This window comes from Schistocerca serialis, chromosome 1 (genome assembly GCF_023864345.2).
Source record: "Schistocerca serialis cubense isolate TAMUIC-IGC-003099 chromosome 1, iqSchSeri2.2, whole genome shotgun sequence".
NCBI classification, from domain to species: domain Eukaryota; kingdom Metazoa; phylum Arthropoda; class Insecta; order Orthoptera; family Acrididae; genus Schistocerca; species Schistocerca serialis.
The window spans coordinates 460,724,604-460,744,328 of record NC_064638.1 but is presented as its reverse complement, the minus strand read 5'-3'; the positions used below and the strand labels follow the sequence as shown (position 1 = coordinate 460,744,328).

General features: G+C 41.4%; 1 protein-coding gene across 1 annotated transcript in view; it reads right to left on the bottom strand.

Annotated features, from left to right (window-relative positions):
- The window catches only part of LOC126473322 (integrator complex subunit 9), a 116,914-nt gene that overhangs the window by 29,642 nt on the left and 67,547 nt on the right, over positions 1-19,725 (bottom strand). The window contains exons 10-11 of the mRNA XM_050100309.1: positions 13,255-13,460; positions 288-473 (exon numbers count right to left, since the gene is read on the bottom strand). Coding sequence (XP_049956266.1) covers positions 288-473; positions 13,255-13,460 — 392 coding nt within the window. The remainder of the gene's footprint in view (positions 1-287; positions 474-13,254; positions 13,461-19,725) is intronic.

Below are 19,725 nucleotides of genomic sequence, written 5' to 3'. Positions count from 1 at the left end.
GATGAAACAAATCCATGATCCCTTCCTCCTATCACTTGCAACAAAAGTCTTCCATTTCTTGCATTTTACATCTTGCCTTCACAATAAATTTGCTTCAAACAGCAGACATGTATGCAATCTTATTAAAACATACAAAATAACTATGATGCTCTGAAAAAGGGGGGCAGGGGGAAGGAATAACAAACACAAGAATAAAATGAGAAAAAATAAAACTATCACAGTTAAAAGTAATGACAACACAAAATAAAATCAGCACACAGTTGACTCAATTAAACCGCAATACTCACTTTTAAAGTGTGTTTGTTATCTCTGACATGGATTCCTCCAGTTAATGTTGCAAGAGCCACACCAGATCTCACTTCACTTGGGAGTAAATTTTCTGCCAGTTCTGGGCTTAACTCGACCTGAGTTTGTTTCCTCTTCAAAGGTAATGTCAAAACTTCATCTCGCTTGAATGTTATCAATGGACGGTCCTACTAAACAGGCAAATGGAACCAAAATTTAAGATGAACAATCATAACAGATCTTTCATGCATTCACTTAACACTATATTTCAGGCAACAAAAATAGCAAGCAGATAAAATTAGAAAAATAGTGTACTGACAAGCATGACCCAGTGGTGTTTGGTATAGATTACAAACAGTTCTGCTGATTATTTGGCTTGTAACACATAATCACTATGCAAAAGCGGAAAACCCATTTAGAAATTTACTGAATTGGCCATTATTTATATTCTTCCTCATTGTGGCTAGGTACTAACCCAGGATCTGAGTGATTTGGCACCCCTCTCCCTCTTTCCCCAAGTAATCTTGCTCAAAAATATCTTCTTTTCTTGCCTGATGATGAAACCCCTGGTTCTGTACGCTAAGAGTACTAAGTACACACACACACACACAAAACCTTCTGTACATCTACACTGGGCCAACTCTCTCTCTCTCTCTCTCTCTCTCTCTCTCTCTCTCTCTCTCTCTGTGTGTGTGTGTGTGTGTGTGTGTGTGTGTGTGTGTGTGTGTGTATTGAAGAGAGATTCACCCAAAAGCTAGCAAATTTCTCATTCTCAGACTTGTTTATATGCCCAACAACAACTCAACATATCTACTATTTGCACAATTTTTTGTAATTTTTTTACTTTCTAGGTTGGTTCAAGAAGGCATCTAATCGAAAGGTCCGTGACGGTAATCACAATGAACAAAATTTTATCAGCCTCCAATGTTATTTTTAGAACTGGAATGCCAATGTGTATGTGAGAATTCCATGACTCAAAATGGACCTAATTCTCATCACATCATCATAGAGCAGATAACTAAAGAACTCGGATTACTGTGTGCATTACACATTAATCATAGGTATATACACAATAAAATTTTGTCAAGTTCAAACAGAACCTTTATTAATGGTCTCTTTATTCAGATGTAACTTATAGCAGATTTGTAATTTTTCTGCAGAAATTAGGATGTGCAACGTACAAAAAAATTATCAACAAATCTATAATATTACATTGTGAATGCAAACAAAAAATTTCACTTGTCTCTTTGTTCTGAGCAGTTACTGCATTTATAATATTGTGGGTAGTACGATGGATAGGGCTACTGTTGCTCATATCAGTTTATTATTATATGATATCGAGAGAATGACTAGAATCTGACTATATTAATTCTAAGACATATTTTATGATCGACATTGCAATACTGCACTTGGACTAAGAGAATAATGGATGTTTTAATTGAAACTCTAATTATTCTGCAGATACTTTGGACAAACAGAATATATTTAACAACTGTATTGTTGATAGCTGACCTTTTGGATGAACTGTGAGTTCTCAGTGCCATATCAACAAATCAACACTACAATCTGATTTCTGTACAAATAATATCATGTGCTCATTCCATCTGATATCCCTTCACAACTGAATTACCTGATATTTAAATGATTTGTGCAATTATCTGTTGTGCATCAGTTCAGTAATCAAATGGAGTGTTGAATTTTAATCATGTGTGGAAGTCCTTGCATGAACTGAAGAAAAATAGATAAATTTTTTCACTATTAATGGTCAGATCAGTCTTTACACTGAGGTGCAGTATTACCCAAATGAAATGAATACTGGTTCTACAATAAGCACAATAACTTACTAGAGAAATATCTTTTTCTTCCCAAATGTTTTGAAGTTACTTTTAACATTTTGTGAGACTGTCATCAAAAAACCAAGACCCATCACAGCACTATCAAGCAACAGTAACTTATTTCCAAGAGTAGCTACTATCCAAAAGTTATCAATATTGTGCCTACATTACTCATTTCTATAATGATTTGACAGAAATATGGATCACATCTTTGACACAAAAACTTCAATTGCGTGTTACAAAAGCACTTGTTATTTAAGCACTCATTTTACTGTTTTCAGTCTGGTATTCACCTCTACTACTACACAAAGACAAGTCTTCATTTAATTTTGTCACCAAAATTCTCGAACAGCTCTTAACCGATTTGTCTCAAATTTTTACACACCGTTCCAAAAAACACTGTTGGATACGGACTACAAAGTCTTAACCGATTTGTCTCAAATTTTTACACACCGTTCCAAAAAACACTGTTGGATACGGACTACAAAGTCTTGACCGATTCACGCCAAATTTTTACACAACACTAACAAACATTTATACTTATAGGGGAAAGAGTGTTAGCAGAAATTTCAGAAACTTCAAAAAGTTCTTGATCAATTTAACTTAACTTTTTATACGATACTCATAAACATTCAGATGGCCATAGGCTATATATTCTCTTAAACAACAATTCACAGGTTTCCCATTAAAATAGACTGTGAGAAAGAAAATGTTGTGTTATGGTGTGCTGTGAAAATGTTCAGTATCAATTTCTTTTTTGCAGTCAATTTTAACTACAACAGAGAGCATTTAAATGATAAGACAATTTTTTTCTCCCATATAATTCTCTCTCCTTTTATATAGTTTTAAACAAAAATTCTAGACACAAATACAAGCTGTTTCAGATTCAACCTCACAGCCAGTTTTAAAAGAAAACAGGGAAGTTGTATTATGGTTTACAGGACTACAGCTGGAATATTACTGAGGAATCTGAATCATCTGGAATTTTGTAATCTTACTCATTGTGGACAAAAAACTACGTGAAATCGAACAATGGAAAACCCAGGAAACACCAACAATATAAGGAAAAAGACAGATTGCCACTCACCATACAGATGACACAATGCGTTGCAGACAGGCACTACAAAAAGACTGTTACACATTTAACTTTCTGCAAAAGCCTTCTTCAGAAAAGAAGACACCCACCCACATTCATTCACACAAGCAAGAACACCTCACTCACACATGATCAGCATCTCCAGCAGTTCGAACTGGAATGCAATTCAGTGAGTCATCTTTACAGTGAGCAGGCCTCTGACTGCTTCCTTATATTGTTAAAACTATGTGAAATGTTGTCATTGAAGCTACTATCCTTACAGAGCCAATAGCTGGAGAGGTCTCTCACACTCAATATACCAACTATCCCAAATGGGGTACCCATCCAGTACAAGCGACTTCGATTCCCAATTAACATTTTGTTGGCAATAACAAGAAATGTGGTTCACGGATGGGGGGGAGGCAAGGGAGAGGGGATGGGGGAGGAGGAGGGGGAGGGAGAGAGGGGGGGGGGGAGAGAGAGAGAGAGAGAGAGAGAGAGAGAGAGAGAGAGAGAGAGAGAGAGAGAGAGATATGTATCATCCAATTCCCATACGTATTTAGCAATTGTGATGCACTGCCCGATTTGTTAATATAGTAAATTAGCAACAAATTTTTAATGCAGCCATGTCAAAATGTTGGACTAGTTATGCAACTGGAATTACTTATATCTAGCTGCAGATTTCACATATTTTTTGTGCATAGTACCAAGAAGCCACACCATGAAAAACTACCACAATTGATTGTGATTTTTGTTTCTTGAGCTTTAGGCCGTGATCCAAAGCATATTTCCATGGCTATCATTTCATCTTCTGGTGGTGGAGATCTCATCACAAGCTATACAGACTCAGATAGCAGTAGCAACTTTAAACAAACTCAGCAAGCAAAGCTGTTTATACATATCCATGCAATAGTCAGCTGGTGATGTCACCATATCCAAGATCATAGAATTTAGTGATGCGTTACAGAGCTTATGGTGGAGAAGAATTATTGCTGTTTGCTTTATTTAGTGTTAATGTCCACAACTCGCAAATTTTAATCCACTTCCTTTTCTGTTAAAGTTATTTATATGCTTTTAGCTATCTGTGGCCTGTCTGTACATTCAAACATAGTAGTAATGACTGGCTCTAGATAAAAAGGAACAAATTTGGTGTTTCCCAATGCCAGTGCATGTTCTGCTACTGCATATTTATCTGTGTTCCCCAGACAACAACTGCTCTTGTGTCCTTTTGTAATTCCTATGTAAACTTGACTGCATATGTAGGATTTTTATATACAGATATTCTGCTATGTTCAAATCTTCATGCACCTTTCTTGTTGGTTTAACATACTCCAGTCAGACCATGAATTTTGCAGACCGTCTTAAGTCACACACTTTTTTGATTTCTTGGTATGGCTCCTGTTTACAAGATGAAAGAGAAAAGCAAAACTTTTTTTACTGAAACATATATCGTAATCCTTTATCTCCACATTTATTTAAGGCATTCTGATATTCATCATATATTTACAGTATAATTTTGGAAACTGGAAGGCTAAGAGGCAGTAGAAAGGTTGGAAATGCAATACATAAGAATTTATTTCAAAATAAATGTACAAAACCAATTCATTAAAAATTATGAACTATTTTCACTGAACGAAATTTGCCTTTATATGATATTGTTTGAAACAGTCAGGTAGACACAACTTACTTTACACTCTTCACACCACTATATGGTCTCCCCTCTAACTCACTTGACAGTACTGTGTGCACCTTTCTCAGAACAAATGACACACTACCTTGAACCATACTTCTTGCTTGTTGTCAGTGGTACATGAGTGGGGAAATGCATTGCAGTTAGCCTGTTTGCTGTGGAGCACTGCTGTTCATTTTCGACAAAATCTCAAACAACTTTCTCAAGAATTTGTTTTCCCGGCTTCACAATACATGTAAACAAATGGGTTCCTTTGCGAGAGACAGGCCTTGTATCTTGTAGTCACGTTAAGAATTGAGTATACACATGATTAACAAATGAAAAAGCACTTTCTACCACCATTTCATTGTTCTTTGTTGAAAATAATAATACGTCACCAACTGATTTCATTTTTCTTACAATCAAGTATGAGATCAGGCTTCAGCTTTTCTCCCACTCCAAATTTTGGTTTTATGTTAGTGACATTACTTGTTATGCTGTGTTTTTGTACACAAGGCAAACACATCCCTAGTGTCTTTCCAGTGAATTGCTAACATGGGATTTTTTTTTTAATACCATTTCAGTTCTCCTTAGTTTATTTTGTTTGAATTCCTGTGGCAGGCCTGTTATTCCTCATAACTGTGCCAACAGTACATGTGCCCTAATCAAATAATCTTTCAAATAACCTTATACTTGTATAAAACCAGTCCTTGTATAATGTGTCACTCAAACAAACGACTACTGAATCATCATCATCATCTTGGACAGTTTCCAGCCACTGGCTGGGTCTGTCGGGAACACAAGCCTCTCCATCATGTTCTGTCTTTCCACCATTCCCCCTCTTCCACCTTCGTCCAGTTCTCTCCTCTTCTCGTCACACATTCCTTCACTCCCTTCACCCATCTATCTCTTGGTCTTCCCCTGGGCCTCTTCCCCTCCAGTTGCAGATCAAACATCCTCTTTGGAATTCTTCCCTCATCCATTCTCTTCATGTGTCCATACCACTGCAGTCTTGATTTTTCTATCCTGTCCTGTACTGGTTCCTCCTTTAGTCTTTCCCTCACATACACATTTCGCAATCTGTCTCGTCTTGTTACACTCAACCTGCTCCTCTGGAACTTCATTTCACTAGCTTGTATTCTACTTTTGTCGCTTTTGTGCATTACCCATGTCTCACTTCCGTATGCCAATATGGGGACAAAGTAGGTTCAGTATATAATTCCCTTGGATTTCTGTGGCATCTCTTTGCTCCAAATAAGCCCCCTAATGCATTTGAAGAACTGCCCTGCTTTTCTGCACCTTTAATTTATTTCCATTGCGTTTCCCCCCTTACTTTCAATCATGCTTCCCAGGTACTTGAAGTTCTCTACCACTTGTAGTTTTTCCCCTCCACAAGTTATATCCACATTTGGCCTATTCTTCTTCCTTGTTGTGACAATTATTTCACTTTTCTTTGCAGAGAAATGCATTCCATATTGTGCTGCCGTTGCCTCCCATACATCTAACTGCTCTTGCACCTCCTTCTCGCAATTTCCCCATAACATCAGGTCATCGGCAAAAAGCACTGCTTTCATTTTATGATCTCCAATTGCATCTGATACTTGCTGTAGGATTTCATCCATAACAATAATAAACAATAAAGGCGAAAGTGCACTTCCCTGTCGCAGCCCATTTTCCAGCTTGAACCATGCAGTACGTTCCCTCCCCACTTTCACACAACTCTCACTTCCCTCATACATTTTTCTGACTTTTCGTGTTATCTCTTCATCCATCCCTTTTGCGTTCAGCACATCCCAGAGCTTGTCCCTATAGATACTGTCATACGCCTTCTCAATATCTAAAAAGGCCATGATTAAGTCCTTCCCGTACTCATAGTGCCTTTCCTGCAGTTGCCTTACCGCAAATATGAGGTCCGTTGTTGATCTTCCCGGTCTGAAACCATACTGTTCCTCTTGCAGTCTATTTTCAATACTGCTTCTTATTTTCTTCTCCAGGATCTTTTCATAGATTTTTCCACAGTGGCATAGCAGGGTGATTCCTCTGTAGTTCTCACATCTCCTTTTATCCCCTTTCTTGAAGATCGGGACTATAATTCCTTTCTTCCAATCCTCAGGAATTCTGTTCTCCTTCCACACCATCCTCAGCACTCTGTATAGCCACTGGGTTCCTACTTCTCCTGCTGCTCGTATCATATCCACTGTTACTTCGTCCCAACCTGGTGCCTTGCCCCCTTTCATCCTCTTTATGGCTTCTTCCACTTAATTCCAAGTTAGATCATCAATTTCCCCACTATTATAATCGTCTGCTGCCTTAGGCTCTCCATCGCTGTTAGTTACCCGCTTGACGGCATTCAACAGATCTTCAAAGTACTCCTTCCAAATCTTTTTGAGCTCATGCATTTCCTCCACAACTCTTCCATTATTATCCATGATCCTCAGGCACTCGCTTCTGTCATTCCTCTTATTTCTTACCATGGTGTAAAGTACTTTTTTGTTCCCTTCACTGTCCTCTTCTAACATTCTTGTCCATTTTTCCATCCACTTCTTCTTCTCCGCCCTTACTATGGTCTGTGCCGCTTTATTGCTTCCCTTATATTTTACCCTAGCTTCCTCTGTTCGGGTCTGGAACCATTCTCTGAAGGCTTTGTTCTTTCGAAGTACTGCCTCTTTACATATGTTGTTCCACCATGGGGTTTCCTTACTTCTCCTCTTTGTGCTAATTCTTCCGCACACAGTCTCAGCTGCCTCAACTAGAGCCCTCTTAAAATCTCCCCATTCTTCTTCCACTGTTCTCTGATCTTCCTTTGGCAGTTTCTTGCTGATCAGTGTCTGGTACTGGGTCCTCCGTTCATCCTGGAGAAAAGGTTGAAGACATGGATGCTGAAAGAGGATGAACGGAGGACCCAGTACCAGACACTGACTACTGAATGCGCACTATTATCTTTTTACCCTGCACCAGTATACTACACAGTTCAAAACATTGCTTGTTGCAGAATTACTAAGACTGAAAAGCTTTATAGCATATCTATTATTTAGGAACAAAGGAGATGACTCACCGAAAGGCACAGGCACTGTGTTGCTGATGAGCACACAAACAAAATGTATGGAGCCTGGCTTCCTAAATGATTTGTAATTTTCAACCAGATCTTTCCATACATTCTTAAAGCATGCCTGTTTGGCTTTTTCTTGATATGCACTCTGAACCGAATTCTTCCACTAAAAGGACGCAAACTTTCATGAACTGTTCAATTCTCAGGGAAAAAAAATTGTTCTTGTTTTTTAATACAAAGTTTTTGTGTAAAAGACAATGGTTTGGTTGCTCCCTGTGTATGTAATTGTCACTGTTATCCACAAAGAAGCACTAAACAAACTAATCTAAATCAGTCTCTCTTGACAATTTTCTCAGGTAAAGATGAATCTAACATTAGCTCGTTGCTCCAATAGTCTGTGATATTTGTTTTGTGCACAAGGCACACTGAATAAGCACAGCAAAAAACTGATACATCTAATTCAGCTTCACAGCAGACCAACTGGCCCAAAGCAACCTGAGGGTTATTTTATTTTGTCTTCACAATTTAGAAATACTCGATGGCACATATCAGTTTGTTTCAGTTTCATGTTTTTTATTTATTTTTCTTTTTATGATGTTCTCGTCAACAAAAAACACACCCTAACAAACAAATTAGGCGCTTTCAGTGTCCTAAGGTGCTAAAACATTACTTGCACCTTCAAAGAAAAGTAATTGGGGTCGAACATTGCCATTTACCCAAATCACATTCTTCTAATTCATCTGATAGCTCATTTCCATTTTCAGGACGCTCATCGTTACCTTCAAAATACAAGATGTGAGTCAGTAAAGCTACAGTGAATATAACTGTGATCCTTATTCACAGTGGATGATATTTATATTTACTGTCTGTTTCTGAAATACCGTCGTCAATTTCAAAATCATCTTCAATTTCTAATCCAGATTCTTTGAGCTAACGCAAAATTTCTTTTTCAGTCAAACTGTCCCCCATTTCGCAACAAACTTTTCTGATAAAGACAACTTTGGAACCATACAGCAATAGCAAAAGCATGGGAACTGTTCACACCTATAATGTGTTTTCAAGTCACCTACCACTTTGTGGAAGCAGGCATAGCCAGTTAGCATCTCTCCAAAGTACTACAAGAACGGACAACTGACGTCAAGCCATCACTGCTCGGAAATAAAGCACTCCATTGTGATGTAACAATGTGGGAAGTCACATTTGGAGACTCCCTTGTGCCAGTTGTTACAGAAATCACAACACACTCAGTTTCTACGGGCAGCGACCAGAATGTTCAAAGATTCTTTTAGCCCACTGCATCAATGTTTTGAATGCTCCTCTTTGCTGCCTGGGATGGTGACTAATTTCCAGGAAGATACCTATCTGTGCAAGTAAAATTTCTGTAGACTTCGTGCCCGGAAGGTCGGTCAGGTTTCCTAAGTACCTCTACATCCAAAAATGAGACTGAAGCTTCTTTCTTTTTCTCCATAGTGAACTTCATATTAGAATTGGTATCATTTAGGAAATTTAGAAATTCTGAGATTTTTTCTACATGAGGGCATATAGTGAAAGTACCATGAACAGATGAAAGTTAAAATGACAGTTTCATCTTCAGTGTCCGAAGGAATGCCTTCCCGAATTTTTCCTTATCATTGTACAACTTAAACTGCACAACTCTTCCCTATCACAAGCTCCATCATACACGTCTGATATTTTGCAATGTAGTGCAATAGTCCAGTGATTTCATGAGCTAACCAGTGCATGGATATATACAAACAGTTTGGCTTGTTGCGCTTGTTTGAAATCACTAGTGCTGATTCTTTATAGTCTCTGATGATGTCTGCAGCATTAGAAGAGCAAAGAAAAATATGCCTTGGACCAAGATCTAACATACAAAAAACAAAAAAAACTTAGCAACGACACCTGCAAAGAATGATTAAATGCCTTTATGAGGAAAACATGTCAAGAAATGTTAAACTTCCGGATGGCACACGAAGAAGAGATCTTTTACTCAGTTCTCTCACCTTTTCATTACAATGTAGACACACCTCGGCAACACTGAATTTTCTGAGAATGAGAATTTCATCAGCTGTGCATCAGATCTATGATCGTACACAGGCAAAGCTACTCCAAATGCATTTATCAAATGCAACATGATCTGGCTGCTGTGAACTGTAAGTTGATGCAGCTACACATTTTCCTCAATAATAAGTTGCATCATGATATTTGGGAAAAGACTGATACTGGAGTACGTTAGTGAAGGTCAACAACAGCTGTCTGACACCCCTACATACAGCATCTGCCATCAAGATCCCATCTCAGTGATTCAAACTGACCAGCGGTCCCTCCATGAAACCCAGTCCCCTCACAAGGACTAACACCTCAATCCATAGAACTTCACACCCCACCCAAACCACGCACCCCACCTTTTACCTCCTTCCTAAGATCCACAAACATCCTGGCCGTCCTATAGTTGCTGGCTTCATAGCTCCCACTGAATGTATATCTGCCTAAGTTGATCAACACCTGCAACCCATAGTACAACGACTCCCCTTCTACATCAAAGACACCAACCATTTCCTAGATTGTCTGAAGTCCTTACCCGTCCCACTCCCACCACACACCTTGTTTGTCACCACTGATGTCACTTCCTCCTACACCAAGATCCCCCACATACGTGGTCTGTCTGCTAGTGAACACTTCCTCAGTCAGCAACGACCTGATCCCAAATGTATAACATCCTTCCTCCTCACCTTCATCAACTTTATACTTACCAACAACTACTTCACCTTGAGGGGCAGACATACAAGCAGATCTGGGGTACGGCTATGGGAACCAGGATGGCTCCCTCCTATGCCGACCTTTTCATGGGGTCACTTGAAAGGCACTTTCCTGGGACCCATAGGTCTTCAGCCCCTGGTTTGGTTTAGGTACATTGACGATATCTTTACCATATGGACCTGTTAAAATTCCTGGAGTCTCTGAACACCTTCTCCCAATTAAATTTCATGCAGTCCTATTCCAAATCCCATGCCACTTTCCTGGAAGTTGATCTCATCCTCAGTAAAGACTCTTTACAGCAATACACCACTGTTCTCACCTCAGCTTTCACTGCACGTAATTACCCACCAGCCTAGTTAAAAAGCAAATTTCCTGTGTCATCTCATCCAATCCTGGTACTGCTAATCCCTCCAAAAAACAACTTCAGAGCACACCATTGGTGACTCAGTATTATCTTTGTCTGGAATAAGTTAATCAGCTACTTTGACTGGGGCTTGACTTCCAAAAATCATGCCCTGAAATGAGATCCATTCTGTCTGAAATTCTGCCCACCGCACCTAGAATAGTTTTCCACTGGCCTCCCAATCTCCACAATATTCTTGTCAGACCCTATGCTCCTTCTCCACCCATCTCGTCACCCTATGGCTCCTACCCCTGTGACTGTCCCCACTGCAAGACTTGCCATATGCACCCTCCTATCACCATCTGTAGCAGCCCTGTAACTGGTAAAATATATACTATCACAGGGAGAGCCAGCTGTTATGTAAACACTGTTCGGCCTTCTACATTGGCATGCCTACTACCAAATTGTCAATTTGGATTAATGGGCATACGCAGAGGGTGTATACTGACTACTTGCAATATGCTGTTACAACGATGCTCTACAACATGACAATCGTGATCTTGGAACCTGTTTCACCAAATATGCCATCTGGATTCTTCCCCCATACACCAGTTTCTCAGAACTAGCACTACAGCATGTCCTCGGTTCTCACCACCCACCTGGCCTTAATTTACGTTAATTTCTTCCGTCTCAGCATTTCCACTCAGTAACTACTATTTTCTTCGCTCCTTTTTAGTTTTCTACATCTTTCATTGTCTTACCCATCTATTTTTCACCGCCCACTCCACCTCTGTTATGTACAACGGACTTAGCTTTTTCACTCTTATTAACTCATGCACAATGTATAAGCAGTAATCTGTCTCCACGTTACCCTGTCTTCCACCTTTAAACTCTCAAGTTTTCAAATCTCGTCCAATGCAGTCCTCAACAATTAATGTTTCTTTCTCATCCCATGCGGTAAGTCTCCCCTGACCCGCAGTTCTGGCGACTTTCCCGAAATCTACCAACTTTCCTAGACCTCTGCAGTTCTTTTCCTTCACCCCTCTTCATCCCCCTTCAACCCTTCTGCTCAAAGAAGGAGCCACTTAGCCCTGCAGCTTGCCAATTACAACCATCTTATGTGTCTGTTCTGCTGCCACTTGGTGAGTAGATTTTTTATCTATCCAATTAAATTATTTTGCCACTAAAAGATTTGTATTTTCCCAACGAAAAAGAACCAACTAAAGGGAGATTTTACTTCCCAATTGTACAAATGTCACAGATTGCATTAGCAGAGTGCTAAGAAGGCAGTGTTTAAACCAAGAAGAAAGATGCACAAGTATTTGAACACTGTAAAGGACCTACACCCACCACTTTCTATGCTAGATATTTATAAAATTCCTTACACATACAGTCAAGTGCACACAGGAACTACAAAAAGAGGCTTTAACATCAGGCTTAAGGAACAAGAACAAATGTTGCCTGGGAAACACAGATAAATCGGCAGTAGCACAACATGCAGCGAGATCAGGGAACAAGCAACTTCATTTCTCCGATAATATGATTTTATGTACATCCAATAATTACTACTATGCTAGAATATACAGAGAGGCCATAGAAATCCAAATGCACAAACATAACTTTAGACAAAAAGAGGAAGATAGAAGTTAGACAAGTTCTGGCACTTAGGTGTGAAGTAAGGCAAACAGTACCAATTCTTCCCCATCACAACCACCCTAACATATACTGCCCACCTGCAATATCTTACGCAGCAGTCTAGTGATGTCATGAACTGACCGTTGTGTGAATACATACAAACAGTTTGGCTTGCTGAGTGTTTAAATTTGCTACTGCTGTCTGCGTCTTTTATAGTCTCTCATGATGTCTCCAGCATTGGACGACAAAATGTTAGGGAGAGAAATATTCCTTGGACCATGGGCCAATGTCCATAAAACAAAAAACCACAATGGACGCAAATACCAACTGTGAAAGCCTTTGTAGTATGATAAGCAAAATTAAAGTTAACAATTCAAACAACTGATAACAATCTGTAATGATTTTGTAACAGGATCATCAGCAATTGAAGACATTTGGATGCCATCAATAAGAAATAAACTTTAATCTCCACAAGAAATATGACCATTCTTAAGCAATATATCATGGTAATGATAATGAAGTTCTTATCTGGTGTGACTGAAATTCCTGCAAGTATGTGGATAAATAAATAAATAAATAGATAAAAAAATAAAAAGACAATACCGTATCAATAACCAAATCCAGTCGATGAGGTGCAGTGATAGGAGGCTGCTTGTAAGATTCTGGCAGCACTAATGTTCCTGGCTTCAAGTCTCGGATGAGTTTGTTTGCTTGTGTAAAGTTTAGACTAGTGTCAATTGGACAATGCACAGCTTTCATAGCCAATGGCTGAAATGGAGCAAGTGCCTCAAGATACGGATAATCAGGCTCTGAAAAAGAAAATCAAACTATGTTAAAAGAGGAGAAGAACCATATTATGACAGTCAATAGTATTTCTATCATGACCACTGCAATTTTTTAAAAAATCAGGTAGACACACAATACAGATCATGCATCCCCGGTCATGCTTTGGTATCTTGCCCACACAACACCACTTGACCCGCTTTGCCATCTACATCTACGTGATTACTCTGCTATCCACAATAAAGTGCCTGGTAGAGGATTCAATGAACCAGCTTCAAGCTGTCTCTCTACCGTTCCACTCTCAAACGGTGCGCCACAAAAACGACCACTTAAATTTTTCTGTGCAAGACTTGATTTCTCTTATTTTATCGTGATGATCATTTCTCCCTAAATATGTGGGTGCCAACAGAATGTTTTAGCAATCTGAGGAGAAAACTGGTGATTTACAGTTCATGAGAAGATCCCTTCGCAAAGGAAACCGCCTTTGTTTTAATGATTGCCACTCCAATTCATGTATCATGTCTGTGGCACTATCTCCTCTATTTCACGATAATGCAAAATGAGCTGGCCTTCTTTGAACTTTTTTGATGTCATCCGTCAGTCTCACCTGATGAAGATCCCACACCGCACAGCAGCACTCCATAATAGGGCGGACAAGTGTGGTGCAAGCAGTCTCTTTAGTAGACCTATTACACCTTCTAAGTGTTCTGCCAATGAATAACAGTCTTTGGTTTGCTCTACCACAACATTATCTATGTGATTGTTCCAATTTAGGGTATTTGTAATTGTAATCCCTAAGTACTTAGTTGAATTTACAGTCTTCAGATTAGTGTGTCTTATCGCATAATCGAAATTTAGCACATCTCTTTTAGTACTCATGTGAATAACTTCTCACTTTTCTTTATTCATGGTCAACTGCCACTTTTCGCACCATACAGTTATCTTATCTAAATCGTCTAAGACGGCTGCTCAGATTGTCTCCTATGTTGTTAATATGGATCAGGAACAATAGAGGGCCTGTAACACTTCGTTGGGGAATGCCAGATATTACTTCTGTTTCACTCTATGACTTTTCGTCTATTACTACGAACTGTGATCTTTCTGACGGAAAGCACGAATCCAGTCAAACAACTGAGGCAATATTCCATAGGCGCATAGTTTAGTTAGAAGACATTTGTGAGGAACAGTGTCGAAAGCCTTCTGGAAATCTAAAAATATGGAATCAAGGACATCCCCAGTCAATAGCACTCATTACTTCATGAGTATAAAGAGCTAGTTGTATTTCACAAGAATGATATTTTCTGAATCCATGCTGTGTGTCAATAAATCATTTCCTTTGAGGTAATTCATAATGTTCAAACAATATTATGTTACAGAACCCAACTGCAAATCAACGTTAGTGATATGGGCCTGTAATTCAGTTGATTACTCCTACTTCCCTTTTTTGGGTATTGGTGTGACTTGAGCAATTTTTCAGTCTTTAGGCATGGATCTTTCTGTGACCGAGCAATCGTATATAATTGCTAAATATGAAGCTATTGCATCACCATACTCTGAAAGGAACCTGACTAGTATACAATCTGGACCAGAGGCCTTGCCTTTATTAAGTGATTTAAAATGCTTTGCTACACCGAGGATATCTACTTCTATGTTTCTACTGGTGTGCTTTACGTATGACCAGAATCTCTCTGGGTTTACTGCCCGATTCCGAGACAGAGTTCCTTTGTGGAAATTATTAAAAGCATCTCACATTGAAGCATGCGCTATATTTCCAACTTCTACAAAACTTTGCCACTCTTGGGGATTTTGTGTTCTTTTAAATTTGGCATGCTTTTTTCGTTGTTTCTGCAACAACGATCTGACCCGTTTTGTGTATCATAGGGGATCATCTTTTTTTCTACACTTACATCATCAGATAGGAAGGAATGGAGACTGTCTCTTAAAAAGATGTTAATAACATTTTTATCAGTTTTTTTAATAGATATACTTTGCATTTCTTTTTGATGGTTGCAGGTATTACGGTGTTCAGCCTAGCAGCAACTGCCTCGTGGTCGCTAATCCCTGTATTTGTCACGGTACTCCTTATTTGTCCAGAATTATTTGTTGCTAAGAGGTCAAGCATGCTTTCACAACCATTTATGCTTCGAGTGGGCTCATGAACTAATTATTCAAAATAATTTTCTGAGAAAGCATTCAGTACAATTTCGGATGATGTTTTACGCATGCCGCAGGCTTTAAACGTATAATTTTTCCAGCATTTCGAGGGTAGATTGAAGTCTCCACAGACTATAATTGTATGAGTGGGGTACCTATTTGAAATGAGATTCAAGTTCTCTTTGAACTGTTCAGGAACTACATCATCTGAGCTGGGGGAGTGGGGGAGGGTCCGTAAAACGACCAATTGATGGTTTAGTCCGATTGTGAGGTATAACCTCCACGAATACTATTACGCAGGAACTATCTACTTCAATTTCACTACAAGGCAAACTACTTCTGACAGCAATAAATACTTTACCACCAACTGTATTTAATCTACCCTTTCTGAACAAAGATCGTTTGAAAAAAAAAAAAATTTTGGCTGAACTTATTTCCGGCTTTAGACGGGTTTCTGTACCTGTAACTATTTGAGCTTCAGTGCTTCCTATTAGGGCTTGGAACTTTGGTTCTATCCCAACACGGCTACGACAATTTACAACTACAATACAGATCGTTTCTACAACTACCTTACTATGTTTTACCCTCTAACCTAAAAAACTGCCCAGTCCCTTCCACACAGCCACCGCTACATGTGTAGCCGCTTCCTGTGTGTAATGGACTCCTGACCTATTACGCAGAACCTGGTAACCCACTACCTGATGGCGCAAGCCAAAGAATCTGCAGCCTATGTGGTCACAGAACCACCTGAGCCTCTGATTCACACCCTCCACTCAGCTCTGCACCAAAGGACCACAGTTGGTTCTATCGATGATGCTGCAGATGGTGAGCTCCGCCTTAATCTCATAAGCAAGACTGGCAACCTTTACCATTTCCGCAAGCCGCATGAAACCAGAGGGAATCTCCTCTGATCCAAAGCAACACACTTCATTAGTTCCGACATGAGCCACCACCTACAGTTGGCTGCACCCTGTACTCTTCATGGCAGCCAGAAGCACCCCTTCCCACATGCGGAATGACTCCCACCAGTATGCATACGGAGTGCACACTGGCTTCCTTCCCTCCTTGACAGCCATGTTCCTAAGGGGCCCAATTATGTGCCAACATTGGAGCTCCCAACTACCAGAAAATCCACCCTCTGTGAATGCCCAGACCTTGCGGGCTGAGAAGCTTCCTCTGGAACAGAGTGGATGACCACAAACAGCTTAGAGGCTGTCAGCCACAGATAGCGGCCAAAACCTGTTCGAGGTCCTATGATTGGTCCCTCAGAAAGTCTTTCACTGCCTACCAGACTTTGGAATGCTCTCCCACTCGACAAAGGGTGAGAGGTCAATCTCAGTGCAGGCAGTACCCGAAGCGGCCACAGCTGTGGACTGACTGAGGGACACGTGGGACGTGCTCGATGTCCCTCCCATCCCCTGCTGTGGCTACAGTGTGGAACACTAGCTACCACACCATGGCTCCAGCCAGTTATTCACCCAGCCCTCCCGTCCCACCCCAACCCATGACATGCACGATGTCTATCACGCCACCTCCCTCCATCCAGCCTGCAGGCCCCCAACCTCTACCAGATTCTGGCAGGCCTGAGCTCCGAGATGCCAGCACTTACCACCAGTTTTGCCCGCCTACACCTCACACATCAGCCACCAGGTGCTGACCACCTTCACACATGCTAGGCCAGCCCAGGTGAAAACAGGTGCCACTGGAGGTGGTAAGCTCCTATGGTCATCAGTCCCCCGCCACTGCAGGCACGGTTCGAACAACCCCCTCACAACAAATTGCACACTAGGCACAGGTTGCTAGTACCAACAGAGGTTAGGCTAGAACATGACCAACTGCAGATCAACCTGCTCCTGATCCCCGAACCCCAGCACTCACTAGCAGCAGACGCGCCCAGTTGCTGTGCCACTTCACAGCACCCACCCATGCAGGACTTTAATGAGACTAATCCCCCTATCCACCACCTCTGTCACTAGTTGTGACTTATCCATAAATCCCCCGCAAACTACTCCTAAATCCCCCCTGCCTCCCTTCCTCAGCACTGCTGCCACAACTCTGCCATCACCACTTACCAGGTGCATACCTGCTCGCTCAACCTAGGTTTCCAGTGCACACTCCCGTGGCCCTTCACGGTCGCGAACATTACTGTCTCCATTCTGAGCATCGAGTTCCTTGGTCATTACAGCCTAATGGTCGATGTAGCGAAGTGCCGTTTAGTTGATGGCACCTCTGGCAAGACCATCCACTGCAGTTCCCACCCTGCCACATTCTTCGCCATGAAACAGCTGATAGTTCAAAGCCCGTATGTTCAGCTCCTTGCAGAATTCTGCCTCCTCATCGAGCCATTCAGCCCCCCTGGGAACGTTCAGCATGACACTGTGCATTACACTGCCACAACCCCTGGTCCCCCATTTTTCTACAGTGCCTGTCCCCTACCCCACTCACAAGTGCAAAATCGCACAAAAGGAGTTCAAAGAGCTCCTCATCTCCGGCATACTTCACCCTTCTAAAAGCCACTGGGCTTCAGCTCTTCATCTTGCCCTCAAGGAGAATGGTTCCAAGTGCCCTTGCAGCAATTACCATAAACTCAACGCCCAGGTAGTGGGAGATGATGAAGCTGCACAGGATAGAGTAGCATGGAGAGCTGCATCAAACCAACCTCAGGACTGAAAAAAAACAACAACAACAACAAGAACAACAACATCCCTGACCACTATCTGGACCCGCTCCTCCGCACCTACAATGATGCCATCTCAGGAGCTACTATCTCCATTAAGGCAGATTGCACTAAAGATTGCACACAAATTCCAGTCAACCCAGAGGACATTGAGAAAACAGCCACAATCACATCTTTTGGCCTGTTCGAGAGTGCGTTCATGACATTTGGCCTCAGCAATGTCAAATAAACAAGGGAGTGATTTTTGCAAAACAGAGTGTTTCGTCTACCTAGATGAATTACTCATCTACTCCAGAGCCCCTACTGAGCGTCAACAGCTATGTAAAATCTTTCCCCACCTACAGAAAGGTGGAATGATCCTCAACTTGGCAAAATGCATTTTTGGGGTGAGTAAGGTCAAATTCCTCTGACACGTAGTTTTTGCCACAGGCTCCCGCCCCCTTCCCAAGACAGACTTTCCATGCCCTACCACTTTCAAAGGCCTTGGGCATTTCATTGGCACGGTCAACTTCTTGCATCATCATCTTAACAATGCTGCTGCAACCTAAGAGTTCCTTACAACAGCACTCCGTGGGGATAAAAACAATGGGACCACACTGGTCCCTTGGCCCCTGGCCATGATTGGGAGCTTCGAAAAAAGAAAATGGGACATAGCAATGCGGCCCTTCTAGCCCATCCCCATCCCATGCTCCACTCACAATAGTGGTGGACGCGAGCCAGATGGCTATCGGAGCTGTCCTATAACAATACACGGACAACATCTGGCAACCGCTTGCCTTCTTTCGTCCAAGCTCGATGATACACAATGCCGCTAGGGTGCATATTGACCATAGCTGCTTGCAGTCCATGAAGCTGTCCACTATTTCTGACCTTCAGTCGAGGGACGGGTCTTTACGATTTTCACAGAACCTCTGATTTTTGCAGGAAAGACAGACTAGAACTAACCTCAACAGTTTAGGCTGCAGGAGTACATCGAACAATTCACCACCAAGATCCAGCATGTTGCCAGCATCAACAACATTGTGGCGGATTGTCTTAGCCGCTCCTGGGCCATCACCCAACCCTACAATGCCCTGGCCGCTGCTCAAGAGAGCAACCCCGACCTTGACCACACCCTTTGTAATGTGGACTCTGGCCTCAACCACCAGTTAAGATCCATATGCAGTTCTAACTGTAAGATCTGGTTCAACATCCTCTGGATCCTTCAACACCTGACAGCTTCAATGGTGGCCCACACCCCTTCCTCCCTTCTGCCTTCTGAAAACTGGCATTTGACCAAGTCCATGGCCTCGCACATCTAGGCATCCGCACTTCCGCCACCCTCACGAAACAATGTTTCATCTGGCTAGGCATCCAACTGGGCACGGTCCCGTGTTCCGTGTCAGCGCGCTGAGGTCGGTTGGCACCTTCACTCCCTTGTGGGCACCTTTATCCCCACACAACACTGGTTCACGCACGTT